The following is a 14,646-nucleotide window of genomic DNA, read 5'->3' as shown; positions in this document are numbered from 1 at the left end:
TCCACATATTTTTCAAGTTCCTTTCATAGTTTGGTTATTTATGGTTGAACTGATTGATTTGATGACACTTTCACAAGCCTTTTCATCACAGTCGATATCAGAGACAACACAAGATGATCATATAATGGTAGTATGCTCTGAAGCGAAGGGTTGCGTGTGTTTTTTTCATGCTATGGTGTGTATATAGTTCAGTACATGAGTAGCATTGCATCATCAAGGGTTAGCCTACATCGCTGCTGGGAACATGGAGGTTTTATTCCATAGTGAACAGTAAATTTATCTGTAGATTAACTCGTGGCTCTTACATCATGTCTTGGCACAGTTATCTGAGTTAGAAAAAAAACTTCTGAACAGACATAAGAAGTGTGTGTGTGTGTGTGTGTGTGTGTGTGTGTGTGTGTGTGTGTGTGTGTGTGTGTGTGTGTGTGTGTGTGTGTGTTTGTGTCCGTCTGTCATCACCCTTCAGATCAGGTGTTTGGCTGTCGTCTGGAGATGCTCTGTGAGAGAGAGAGGAGCACCGTCCCTCGCTTCGTCAGACTTTGTACTGACGCCGTGGAGAGGAGAGGTACAAACGCTGCAAACACACAGCCGCCTCCTGCTAATGTGATTCTCAACTTAAAGGGGACACATGAGAAAACACTCCTTCAATCCTGTTTTGAGCATCAGTCACTTGACAGCAGCTGTGCACCTGCTGTTAACAAACATTTGCACAGGGATGTTTGTGATTCGGCCGACAGAGAGCAGACGACTAAAAACGCACAGAGAGGAAGTCGTGACAGCTGCCAGCCGCAGAGAGATCCAAATGAGAGAAAATGGAGTTGTTTGGAAACTGTTTAGAAACAATGCTGCAAATAAATATTTAATACACACAAAAAACTATGTTTTTGACCACAAGAGCTTTAAAAATCTGGTTTTGATGAATTAAATATTTTTAGGGAGTTGTTTCAGATCGAGACGTTTACATTCAAGGCTGAGACGTACCGAAAAACTTTTGGGACAAAGTAGCTTCTGGAAAAAGAGAAATGATTTTAATAACTCTCAGAGTAACAGTATATAATGATTGCAGAAGAGAAGGAAGAAGGTTAGTTTTAGGCTCCCACTGTAATTCAAATACATACTAACAAGCATGTTTGTTGGTCCTGAAAGAGAAGTTCCTCCTCTATTATTCTAGCTGATGTTTCTCCCTTTTTGTGTCCTGTTAAATGTTGTTTATGAGTGGTTTTACCTTGAAAATAATCATTTTTTATTTTTGGTATTGATAAATCTGGTTATTCATTTTATTAATATACAATAATATATATTATTATAAAAAATATCTGGTCTATAAAATGACAGAAAAGTAGTGGAAAAAAGCCAACACGATTTCCCAGAACCTGAGGTGAAGTCTTCTTGTTTTTTACTTTGTCCGACCAGCAGGTGAAAACCCAAAGATATTAAATTTGCCATCATTTTTTGGAACCATTTTATGCTTAGAAAATTAAGATGTATTGATTATGAAAACTGATGCAGATCCATTTCCTGTTTATCAGCTATTTAATTGACAAATCATTTCAGCTATTATGCAGATTATAAAATCCTGGCAGACTAATTTGTGATTAAACTTAATTCAACCAATGACCAATGCAGGGTTAAAGGGAAACTTTGGTTGTTTTCAACCCAGAGTGTTTCCATTTTATTGTGTTTAACTGACTAATGGGTTTTTAAAGTGGGCCAGTATTGAGCGAGAGGGCTGTAGCCAGCAGCGCAACGTCATTTTACATCCACTTAAAGTGCTTGTTTTTGCCACTGACAGGCTCAGATTGTTACTTTAAGTGTTTGACAACATGATGGGAAAGATCTATACAGAGATAGACCTTTTTTAAAGAGTAGGATCCTTTTTATTCAGCCAGAAACAGCCCTGAAATAGCCATTGCCAAATCCACCGGACTCCCTTTAAATAAACATTAATTATATCATGGTAAAACACACTTTATTCAAAGTCGACAGAATCAACATACAACTCACAAAACCCATTCTGATTCATCTTTGCACTGTTCCAACAATCACCAGCCCTGGTTTGGTTAAAATAAACCCTGAATTCACCAAGTTAGGTGTGAAGATATGCTGGCACTATAGACGCTAAAATGACTTTTGACTTTTTTAAATTTTTTTGTTAATTTATGCAGTTTGGTGGGTTTGGCGATAGTTATTTTAAGGCTGTTTCTACTGAACCAAAAAGGATCTTACGTGTTAAAACAAAGGGCTGTCTTAGTAGGGATATTTCCCACAATGTTGTCAGACACTAATAATTACAGTCTGAGCCTCTCAGTGGCAAAAACAAGCACTTTTAGTGGAAGTAAGTTGACAGTACCGCTGCACAAAGTCCCCAACTGGTCATATCGCAGCCTGTTTCTGTGCTGCCGGCTGCAGCATTCTCATTCAATGCTGGACCAGTTTCAAAAATTGTTGTCTCCATCAGTCACTTAGACACAAGGACATGGAAAAATAGAGTCCAGGTTGAAAAATATCCTTGTTACCCTTTAAGATTTGTTTTGCACATGGATGACTGATTGCTGTGTGTTTAATAGCGGTACCATGATGCATTACACCTCAGTCAGTGGTTCCTTGTGACTCTGACAGAATATTAATCATCAATTTACAACAAAAGCCTGACTTCTCTTTATGAGATGTGTTGTTAGTAAGGAAAAATATAATTTGAGGATGTTAAAAATCAATGGGTCACAAGGTCTGACTTGTTCTACAACTTCTGACATTGGATCCATTGTGGAAAAAGCAGAAACTCAATGTCAAAACAAAACTGCTTATGCACTCCATCAGCGATCACACTGTGAAATGTTGAGAGGAAGTTTAAAAGCACTCATCAGGGGTTATGTGATGTGAAAAAATGTAACTTTTTAAAAAATGTTTTAGATGTCTAAAAGTGTCAGAATGTGCTTTTGCTTGACTTTATTCACACGCTTTTGGGCACTTATGCAACAAAACAAACTTCCCAGACGTACTAAATTATTGATGTACAGAAAAGCAAAACAATTATATCAGCTCCGACTGCCTTTAAATCTGTGGAAGCTATTTTTATCTTACACTCATGAAGTCAGGCTTTAAATCATGGAAAATGCCTCCGTTTGGTTGTGGTACTAATCTTCTTAAGTGTTATTAGATGCCCAGACACACCAGTGATCTCACCACTGATCTGTGCGGTTCGTTGCAGGACTGGACACTGACGGCATCTACAGAGTATCAGGGAACCTGGCAGTGATTCAGAAACTACGCTTCCTGGTGGACCACGGTGAGGATGAAGGGAAGGAGGGGGATAAACTTGATCTGTATTGATGACTAATGCTGATTAATTTAGTCTCTGACGATGAATGAAAGCTGCAAGGAAGTTGTGGGAGGAGAGAAGTGGAGGCAGGAGATCATCAGAGATCATCAAATGCTGTCTCTTCTTGTTTTTCAGCCACTTAGAATCAAGATAAATGCCATCTGATGCTTTTTCTGTACTTTTTGATTACATATGATATTGTATAACCACAACACACACCTGCTTGTCTCCCACTTCATGACATACTTCTGTTAAAGTGGACGCTGTGGGAAGCCCACTGAGTAACTGTTGGTTTTTGCAGAGCGAGCGGTGACTACAGACGGCCGTTACATGTTCCCGGCAGATTTGGTACAAGGTAGATTCAGACTTGACGAGGGTAAAACCAGCCGCTTTCACGCGTTACTCAGCCAGCTTGTTCTTGTGCATCATGTGTTGCATAATGTGAACACCTCAGTCAAAAAACTCCACACACACACACACACACACACACACACACACACACACACACACACACACACACACACACACACACAGAGAGACTGATCCGCAGAGCTGAGCAGCAGCACAGACGTGCACTGAACAGTTTGCTGGTTGTGCTACCATTTGCTTAATGTATGTGTGTCCCTGAGGCTTTTCTGCTTTAAGTTTTCTGATGTAATAACACGCAGCAGGTTGTACAGCGGCGCCTCACATAGCGCATGGCTGCCACCAAGTGGACGACGCGGAGAATCAGCTGCTGCTTGTGTAACGTGAAGTGCTCTAATCTCTCAGCAGTATCTCACACTGGCTCATGTTTCTCATCATTAGATACTTATTTGTGTCGTAAACACTGAGCTGTAATTAAAGCTCTTTCTTTTTTTTTCTTTTGGTTTTTATGACGCAATTTGAGAAGCATTGGTCAGGCCTGGATTTGGAGAAAATGTGTGCTTTACATGTGTTTGTGCTTCTGTGTTTTCTCTGACTTTCACAGACCATTTCTATCTCTCTCCTGCAGCTACAAGCCTTCGTGTTACGCCTCAGCACTGACATGAATTCACTCTGTTCTGTTGTTGTTCACTAAACGAGACTGTGACTGTACTAACTCCACTTCTTTCTCTCTTTAATTCAAACTCTTTGTCTCTGTTTTTCACATTGCCTTCCGCTGACCCTGTCTTCTTTCTCCCTGTCTCTCAGAGGAGAAGCTGAATTTGGACGAGAGTGATTGGGAGGACATTCATGTCATCACAGGAGCTTTGAAACTTTTCTTTCGTGAGCTTCCTGAGCCCCTCGTGCCCTTCGGCTTCTTCACCGACATCGTGGAGACAGTCAGTGAGTGACCAGTTTCAGCCCCAGTTTATTTTACTGTATGAACCCTCCCTTTATGTGGAGTGTCACTTCACACAGAATGACACTCATCTTTGATCAGTCTGAGGTTAGAGCTGTAATGATTTATCATTTCATTGTCAACAATAAATTTCTTTTCTGCTTTGTAGTTGTGGAAAAAACATACAACTCTATTACTTGAGTCAAAATATACATACTCCAAGTAAAAGTTGTTCAGTTAAATTTTTACTTGACTTAAAGTATTCCAGTGCTTGATTTTAAAAACACTGAAGTAATTAAAAGTACATTTTCTTTTTGAGGTCAACACATTTGTTGTATCATTACCACAACACATTCACAGAGCCTAATGACTCTCAAACAACTTTGTGAATGCTTTAACTTGCTTGCAGAATAAAAAGCTTGTAGGATATGCTACAAAGCTGACAGAAATGTCTATAGAGATACAACTGGATCGACAGAAAGACAGCCACTGTCGTCAGCAGCAGCACTTTGAACTCTACTGACAGGCGTAGGAGTACTTCACTGTGATTGGTGTTTTTCCTGTGATGAACACACTGTATGACCTATCATGTTTAAGAGAAGAAAAACTGACTTTAAATCTGTGCTTCAAAGTAAAGAAAAGCTTCCTAAAAGTATAGTGGAGCTCAAAGTACAATATTTGTCTTTTAAATTTAGTAGAATAAAAGTCATTTTTTATTTTTTTATTAACCTTTAATTAATGGTAATAGATTCATTGCGATTAAAATCTCTTTTACAAGAGAATCCTGGCCAAGAAAGGCAGCAACGCAGATTCCTGAAAACAAGACATAGAGGTTACGACGCACAACAAGACATAACAAAAACATCAACAAGAGCAATAGCCATAAGTTCCCAAAAACATATACTCAAGTAAAGTACAGATTTTTGGGTTGTGGACAAATTTTTTAGGATTTAGGATGTCATCCTGGACTTTGGGAAACACTGATTGACACTTTTCATTTGACACATTGACACACAACTAAGTGAGAAAATAACATACAGATTTATCGACAATGAAAACAATCGTTGAGTCCTATTTGAGGTAGAAATTAAAGCACCTCTTCAGTTATCTACTCACAAAGTTTGTATGAAATTAAACCAAAATTATTTAAATTATTAAACATAATAAAGGATACAGAAAAGAGTAAAGAGAAAACAGATATTAAAGGGGAAATTAATTACTAAATGATTTACAGTTTTAAAAAAAATCACCATTAAAGATAGGAAAAATGCAGACTTTGCTTAAAAAATAACATATTTCAAAAGGGTTACGTTATTGAAAAAAGGTTTGAGAACCACTGCTTTCGGCCACCAGGACACCTGCAGAGGATACTTTTTAATCTTAATATTTTTCCTCTGCTGTGCTTTTATTTTGAAAGCTCACAACACTGCTGTGGTTTTAATGAGTCAAAACCACGACTGTGTGTGTTAGAGAGCTCACCCCTTCTTTACTCGGGTGCTTTCACGCTTCGTCAAGCTGTGGTGAAAGTCGTTTTCATAATTACAGAATATACTGTATTTATGGCACTTTTTGTTTCCCCCCTCTAGAAAATGTTGCACAGCGCCCCGCACTATATCATGAGAGATATATGGACACAATAAAATAAAATGGCGCTTCCCGAAAAGAAAATTGCACCAGTTCCAAGGCGAGAGGAGAATAATTACATACTGACAAAGCTGAAATTTATTGAGCAGTATTGAATTAAAATGAGGTGATAGTTTTATTGCAAAAGAAAATCCTCACAGTATAAATACTGCATTTTTTCACACGACTCCTTGGCTCATATGTGTTATTCTACATTTTTTCTTGTCAACAAATGCCATGTGAAGACCAAAACCAACTGTTCATTTTTTACTACTTTACAAGTTTCTGTCTGTGTCTGTGTCTGTGGCACTCCATTCAGACGTAAACATCTAAAAACAAGCCGTGAATATGTGGTTGGAATTTTTGAAAAAGCCAAATATTTTCCTAAAACAGCAGGACTCTGTAGACGCAAAGGTTACCCAAAAAGAACCAAGCAGTGCATTTTTCTGGGGACTATTTACAGCTGCGGATTAATACATATTTGATGTTCTCATGAGTATTTATAGCAGGGGTGTGAAACATACAGCTCACAGGCTGGAGCCAGCCCGCCAAAGGGTCCAATCTGGCCCCCTGGGTGACTTTGCACATCAAATATTGATGCACCTGTGAAGGCTGAGAGGTGTCAGGTTTCAGGAGCAAGTTAAACAGTGAGCAGGTTACTTCATATAATATGCTGATACGAATACACTTACTGTGGTTTAAAGATATTAAGCCAAGTATTGTCAATCAGCAGCTTCAGTACAAAAGAACCTGTATCAGACTTCTGTCAGAGCAAGGCACTGCCAAAACTTTATATTTGCAAATGGTTTGTAAGGCGGGGATAACTTAACCTGCGTCCTCCACTTTAGTTTGATGTGGTGATGCCAGCATTACTACACAGGAGTGTAGTGTTCCTTAAGGGACCTCTTTTCTATTATTGAGTAAACTTACGACCCTTGACTAAGTGACATGTTTCATGGTTGTTTCATATGAAATTCAATGCTAAGCTGTACAAGTAACTCAAATAGCTGCAGTTAGTTTGTGAAAATGAGAAATACGGGTGATTTTTGAGATTATTTCCCATGAATGTTGCATCACAGATTAGTTTTCTTGATATTTTTAGGAACTTTTGATATTATTCTCTGTATTCTGTATCATTTTCTGTAATTTTAACAATCATATGTTCTGAATAGGCTTCTTTTTTTGATGAATTTAGTGTTTTCTTCTCCCTGACCAACACATTCTCGCTCCGACCATGTCAGATTTTGATGTTTGGTCATGGACTTTCCACATCCAGATACGACATGAAAGGTACCCTGGGAGCGTTGGTTGCTGACGTTCTGGGACACCGTGTCAAGTTCTGCCTGTTACATGCATTGCCTTCTTTCAAAATACACTTCTGTCTTCACAGGAAATTTAACGTTTGCATGCAGTCTGCACTACGTCGGTACAACACCACAAATTAACGTTTTCTTCCTTCAACAACAAACACACATGGTTGGGTTTAGGAAAAAAGAACAGGGTTTGGCTTTATAATCTTTCGGGACACAAACACCACTCTCCTGGGTGAAAGTCTGTGTTTGTTGGACCCATCTACCACCCCCTCTCACCGACCCCAGTCAGACTTTCACTGCCTTAACTTTTGTCCTGCTGCGTGTCCGTCTGACGCCACCGGGCACCATTAAACTATAACGGCAACCGGCCATGTATCATGCCGACATTAAAGGATGCCTTTTTTGGTTGGTTTCTGACGCCGCAAATCAGTGCTCAAGCGCTTGATTTCAACGACTTCGGGGTGAGACCGGGCTCCCCCAAACGCTTGGCCATTGTTCTATTGGCTCTTCGGTTGTTTTAACTGCTTTTCTAATGCAGGACAAGACTGTTAAGCAGAGAGTGAAGGCCCTTTGAATAAATATATATTTTAAAGTTTATATCTTTAATCTTAACTTAAGAAATAACAACTACATTTAGTTTGCTTCACAGAACTGGAAAAAAAAATAGAATTTTATTTTGGTCTACAAATAGAAATAAGAAGAAATTCATGTGCATTAAGTCACAGCCTCTCACACAAAATGGCCTCGTGACTCTCTGTGAAGCTTCAATGACCCCTAGGTGGGGTCAGGACTCACAGGGTGGGAACCAGTGTAGCAGACTGACTCATTGTGGAAAAAACAAGACATATTGTTAAAATTGCGCTTATTTTTCCTGATGACATCTCAGGCTGTTCATCATCTTTTTGTAAATGGATGAAAGTTTTCAGAACGTACTTCTTTACAGTAAAAGAAAGGAAAGAATTTGGAGGTGCTGTTTTTACAGGTCATTTTATTTACTTGTTTATTTGACGAGGACAAATGCATAAAACGCTGCCTCATATGTAAAATACAAAGCAGATGCAATGTATACAGGTTTCTATCCATGGCTAATTTGCAATGTCTGTCCCTTGTTATGCTATTAGAATTTTAGAAAACACAACATATACAGTAAAATACAGGCAAAGACTGAGTCAAAAAGAAGACCTCAAAAAGACCACAGTAAGAACAGAGACAAAAAACAATTAACAGTGACTATGTTCTTTAAGTACGCAGTCTTTGTGTATTTGTGTGTATGTGCACGTGTCCCCACGTGTATGCCATTGCTTTACATGTGAGTTAAAAACCTTAAGTTCTGTCAGTTTTTTAATTTCAGATGCAGCGGTTTTACTGGTGCAGCCCACTTGAGATCAGATTGGGCTGTATGTGGCCCATTAACTAAAATAAGTTTGACACATCTGAATTACAGCATCATAATAAAGGAAACATGTCATCCAATGTAGCTCAAGAATGTTTTTAATAGTTTTGGAAAACAATGTAGGTCTGTTGCGTTCAGGAATAAAGTAAATCAGCCGTACACACACTTTGAGTAGGCTCACGTCACTGATCAGTGTTTTAATCCAATGAAAACTGCATTTTTCATCAATCAATTCACATGAACTTCTGCAGTACAGGACTGTATAACATCTCTGACTTATCCTGAAACAGTAGATACAGCAATCTGGCATTTAAAAATAAATTACATTAAGTAAAAATGAACTTGCACATTATAAAGTGTTAACAAATGCATTCTTGGTTTGAATTCTTATCAATCCATGGGCCTTTTTTATTTCACAGGGAGTGATCAGTTTACTGTTTATCAAACTACAGTGGTGATAGTTGATAATTACACGCTGCTTCATCAGATTAGATGGTGCGTGCTAATTCAGCACATGTGATATCAGTTAGCAGATGTAAATCAGATTTTCGTTGCCAATAAAGTTCATGACATGGAATGCAAACAATGACATTTATTGCGATCTGACAGATCTCCGCTCTGTGTTGCAGAGATGTCGGACTACATGGACAAAGTGGATCGTCTGAAGTGTCTGGTGCTCAACATGCCTCCTCCAAACCATGACACTCTGCGGTTCATGTGTCGCCATCTCAAACGGTGAGAGGGCGGGAGTAAGAAACCGCGTACGGTACATCTCCGCTGGTGTGTTTGTCTTTGTCTGTGCTGTTTCTGCCATTTGTCTCTGCCCTGAAACTGGCACATTTCTTAAAGCAAGAATATTCCCTTGGGGTGTTTCAACACGAAGGAATGAACCAGATGCCCTTGTAGGAAAATAAAATCTCCTCCTTATAAGTTTTCTTCCTGAATCAGACCACAAGAGGGAGTAGTTTCCTCGTTGCTTAGAGTACTTTCCTGTCAGGGATTCTTTGGCCGCAGCTCTCAGTGTGTGCCAGTGCTGTACCAGGATCACACTGTTGTTAAGTTTGGGTCCCAGTGAAGATGAAAAGGTTGGAGGAAGATGAATGGTGCACGATGTTCTGCAAGCCAGTTCCTTTTACAGTACATAAAATGTGTGTTTTTTACCGCCTATGGTTTTCCTTCCACTCCAGGGGTGAGCGTTCGTGTTCTGAGGCCGATGTTTGTGCCAGGGTGTGGTGGGCCCCATGAATTTGTCAACTCTGTGTCTTTCTCTCATTTTCTCCCCGCTGTCATTCCTTTCCCCCCTCGCTCTGTTTCTCATTTATTATCTCCCCGCTCAATCACCCCCGTCGCCTCCTCTCCCGCTCGCTCGCTACCTTTGTTTCCTTCCTTCCTTCTTCTCCTCTTCCTCTTCCTCCCCTCTTCCTCCTCTTTCCATCCCTTTCTCCTTTTTCCTCCCTCCTCCTCCCTCCGCCTTCCCCCCGCGCTCTCCTCCTTGCCTCGAAGGTCCCATGGGAGCCTTGTGGTTCGTCTGCTGGAAGGCATACCAACACCACCGCCGCCACCACTGGAACCTCTCTCTTTTCTCTCTCCTCGCCCTCTCCCTCGCTCGTTCCGTGTTTTTTTTTTTCTCCTCTCTTCCCTCTCCTCTCCCTCTCTCTCTTTTTTCCTCCTTTCTTTTTAATGTGGAAGTTTTGAGCAATTGCTGGCTGCTTCTGTGGCTTGGTGGGAATGGCATTTTTAGAAGAATGCCTCATGCTGTGGCTTAAACCCATTCCTGAGTCCCCCCCCGATCACACACACACACACACTTACACACACCAACATAGGTGGATACAGGCGGTGGATTTAGACATTTATGTGCACAAATTTAGACTGTAAAGTCCAGATACATGGACACGAACATGTATGCGAAAACAAGATGTCACTAGTGGATGCTGATTCTTTCAAGTTATCGTCCGGAGTTTTTAAGAAGTATAAAGATGTCACACGCTGACCGCAGGCTTGAAGCTGTATGGGCAGTTAGCAGACATCTACTGTATGTGCCTGCAGGCCCCAAAGAGTCCACAGCCGCACGAGTCATGCACTGTGTTGCTTTGAGATAAATGCTAATGTCAGCATGCTAACATGACCACAATGACAAAGCTAACATTTAGCTGGTTTGTTTACCATGTTCTCAGTCTTAGTTAGCATGTTAGCATGCTTAAATTTGCTATTTAGCACTAAACACAAAGTAGGGCTGAGCCTGATGTGAATGTCATTAGTTTTGAATTAGTTTTGATTCTGATGATGGCTGAAAAGATCACCAGTCACTACAAGTTATTACAATTCTTCCTGAGTGGGAAGCAAGCGTCAGCCTCCAGGGCTGAAAAATGAAACCAACTTGAAAAGTGCCAAAAACTGCAGTTCCTGTAATGGCCACTTGAGACTGGCCTCAAAAGTGAGTCGATCCTTACAGACCCCCATGTTAAAATGCCCAGCTTTCCACCAAATAAATATGTTTAAAAACAGTTTTGGTCTCTATGGCTAATTTCAACATTCATGACAACTGTACAGAGGGTGAATTTTTATATAAGTCACCTGTTTACATTTTATTACGGTTTGAAGTTATGCTTAATTGAGGGTATGGCTGCTTAGAGTGACAGGTGGGTGCTGTTTTTTGACACTTCATCACCGCAGCAGCAGCATTTGTAAGGTAACATAACCATGGTGTAACCACAGACTCTCAGAGAATAGCCGTAGCCATAGCTGTAGCTATTTCAGTGTGTTTTCAGTTCATTAAATTTAATTGTAATTTTTTGATCCCCTAAAAGTCTTCTTCAGCGTTTGGTTGTACTCAATATTCAGTTTTTTCGTAAGTACATTTTTGTTGAATGGTTTTAAGCCTGTATTTTGCTAGTAAAAAATAGCATCAGTATTTTTACAGTTAACAATATACTGTAAACACATTGTGCTAACTAAGCTAGCGGCTAGCCTTAGGGTTATCTCCACCCTCTTGTCCAAATATGGTTCACTTCTGGCTCTAAAAATCCAAGGTGACAAAGGCCAAAATGCTAAACGTAAGACTTCACAAAGTGAGTCTACAAACCAATGAGTGGTTACGTCCATTACCTTATACAATCAACAGTGGGAGCTGAATGTGTGTACGAACAGACTTGATAAAACTAATGGAAGTAGCTACCGTGACGTCACCTATTGGTTTGTGGAATGCCATTTTGAAGCCTCAAGTATGGTATTTTGTCCTTCGCCATCACCAAGCCAAGGACACTATTGGCATACAGCCTGTCACTCAAAGTAGCTGGCCCTTAATTATGCATAACTTTAAGCCTTCATAAAATGTAAACGGGTGGGTTCTGTAAAAATTCACATCCGTACAGTTGAAATTAATGTTGAAATTAGCAATAGAGAATAGAGATGAAAACGATTTTTTGTACCAGGCTGTAAACATGTTTATTTCTGCTGTAAAGTTTGGCTTTGCTTTTGGAGCCACCCCCAAATGGCCATTTGAGGAACTGCAGTTTTTGGCACTAGTGCATCAGTTCCATTTTTCAGCCCTGGAGGTTGCCGCTTGCTGTGTATCAAAATTTTATTGTGATCCATCCAAAGTTGTTGAGACATTTCACTCAAAACCACAAATGTCAACCTCATGGTGGTGCTTGACGAAATGTCAGGGCATCACAAAAAGAGTTATTAGGAAACATCATCTGAAGACCATTAAAGCCTGTGCAAAAGATTTCATGGCAATCCATCAAACAGTTGCAGGGATGTTTCAATCTGGGCCCAAAGTGGTGGCCTGACTGACACTGTCATCCCATGAAGCATCCTGTTAACGTGACCAGAAATTAAAGTCCACAAGCTGAAACAATTCAGACTCTGCAGCCCTTTTGTTCCTTTTATGTTTTATTTTCTGTTAATATTTTAAACGTTAAACCTCTTCCTTTCTCTCTGCAGAGTGTTGGAGCGCTCAGATACAAACCGAATGACCACCCAGAACATCGGCATCGTGTTTGGCCCGACCCTGATGCGTCCAGAGCGGGACAACGGCAACATGGCGGTGAATATGGTTTACCAGAACCAGGCGGTGGAGCTCATCCTTAGCGAGTTTGACCACATCTTTGGAACACGGGGCCCCTCTTGATCTTTTCGGACAGAGGAGGCGGGGAGAGGGGGGATTCCGAAAAGCTCCTCCAGATCAGAAGAAAGCACAAGTAGTGCAGCGTTTGTCCTCTTTGCCTGTTGACTCATGTGGTGTAAAATGGGTTTCACATCGAAAGATAATTATGGGGTAAAAAGAACCAGGACAGAAAGCTGCTAATCATGACATCTGGCCTCCATATAGAGCCACGCTAAAACAATAATAGTAAAACAAACCAATTTTAGCTGCAATACTTGTGTCTTTGACTGCAGATGTGGAGTGCAGCCTCAGTGTTCCTTACTGCTGGAGCGGACGCCTACCTTGTCACTTTTCCTTGATGTTTCAGACTCAATCGGGATAAATAAAAGCCATAAAAGTGATAAATCTCCTCCAGCTAGCTGACGATTAACCGGTTATTTATCAAGGATTGTGAGAAAGGTTGTGTCTTAACGTAGCACTGAAACTTAGCAGAACCATCTCACTGTGAAAAACACATGCACCAGCACCTCTTGCAGCAAAGGATGGACAGATCACACCTGCAGTGGAAAGCAGAAGATATACTGTAAAATATGCAAACAAGCAGGAAGCTAGCTGGGCGTGTAAATGTGCCCGTGTCCCTGCTGAAGTTATACAGTGTTTGGATGAAGAGTTTTTATGTTAATGTCATACTTCAGAGGTGAAGTGTGACTCTTCAAAGCATGATTTCAGCGATGGGGTGAATGTGCCAACAGGGCAGCAAATGTTCCTTCGTACCAAATAGTACTTTGTAGTGTGTGTGTGTGTGTGTGTGGACCTTTGAACCTTCCCTTATTGTACAAATTTGGATCTGTCTTCTATTTTTATTAGTTCAAACTCCTCAGATTAAGTTAAAAAAAAATATTGTAAATATGTGAAATACCGTCTTTGTCAACTAGCAGCACTTTGCATACAGTGTTTACCCTAAATATGATATATTAGCCAAATTCAAACTGATACGTTTGCTTTGAAATGAAGAGTTTGTCGTTATAATATTGACTGGACCTGATTGTTAACTCTCCTGCAATAAAAAAAGAAGAGAAAAAGTGAACTGATTTGATCTTTTTTGGTGACATTTAGTCAGGATGTGTGTACGTGTCAGGTTGTTTGTACCGAGCGTGGGGCTCGCGTGAGAGATAGTGGAAGTGTGTGGAGGTATGTGAGGCCTCAGAGGCGCAGCGGGTGGAGGCATCCCCTGTGATTGGTGCAAATGCTGCTTTTAATAACAGAACAAAAGAGGAACTGGAAATGCATATGTTTAAAAAATGTGGATTTTCCCCCAAAACCCTCTCACTCTCTCACTCTGTGGCTTTGGTAATTTTATATTGACTGTGGGTTTGGCAAAAGACAAAAAAGAGCAGAGACGAGGGACAAAGGAGGAGGCGGAGGGGGGGGGGGGCATAGATTTTGCAAAGTTTTATTAGATGTATTTATTCATTTTTATGTTCGTATTATTTCAACTCGTGAGTGTGTGTGTGTGAGGAGGGGCTGAAATTGATGGGGAGTCATCTAGACTTTTGATCATTGTGTGTCCAAGGTCGTCCTCAT

The 14,646-nt window shown here is 40.3% G+C and overlaps 1 protein-coding gene across 2 annotated transcripts in view; it reads left to right on the top strand.

Annotated features, from left to right (window-relative positions):
* The window catches only part of arhgap9 (Rho GTPase activating protein 9), a 69,658-nt gene extending 55,259 nt beyond the window's left edge, over window positions 1-14,399 (top strand). The window contains exons 17-22 of one of the 2 annotated variants that reach the window (XM_049577285.1): window positions 467-565; window positions 3,209-3,286; window positions 3,621-3,674; window positions 4,493-4,627; window positions 9,581-9,686; window positions 12,900-14,398. In XM_049577285.1, the coding sequence (XP_049433242.1) occupies window positions 467-565; window positions 3,209-3,286; window positions 3,621-3,674; window positions 4,493-4,627; window positions 9,581-9,686; window positions 12,900-13,086 (659 nt within the window). In that variant the 3' untranslated portion in view covers window positions 13,087-14,398. Of the gene's footprint in view, window positions 1-466; window positions 566-3,208; window positions 3,287-3,620; window positions 3,675-4,492; window positions 4,628-9,580; window positions 9,687-12,899 lie in introns of both variants that reach the window. The other variant, XM_049577293.1, reaches the window with a different exon arrangement.
* The last annotated feature ends 247 nt before the right edge of the window (window positions 14,400-14,646 follow it).

The sequence above is a fragment of the Epinephelus fuscoguttatus genome, linkage group LG1, assembly GCF_011397635.1.
Source record: "Epinephelus fuscoguttatus linkage group LG1, E.fuscoguttatus.final_Chr_v1".
NCBI classification, from domain to species: Eukaryota; Metazoa; Chordata; class Actinopteri; order Perciformes; family Serranidae; genus Epinephelus; species Epinephelus fuscoguttatus.
The sequence above is the reverse complement of the archived record's forward strand: the minus strand, read 5'-3'. Positions and strand labels throughout refer to the sequence as shown.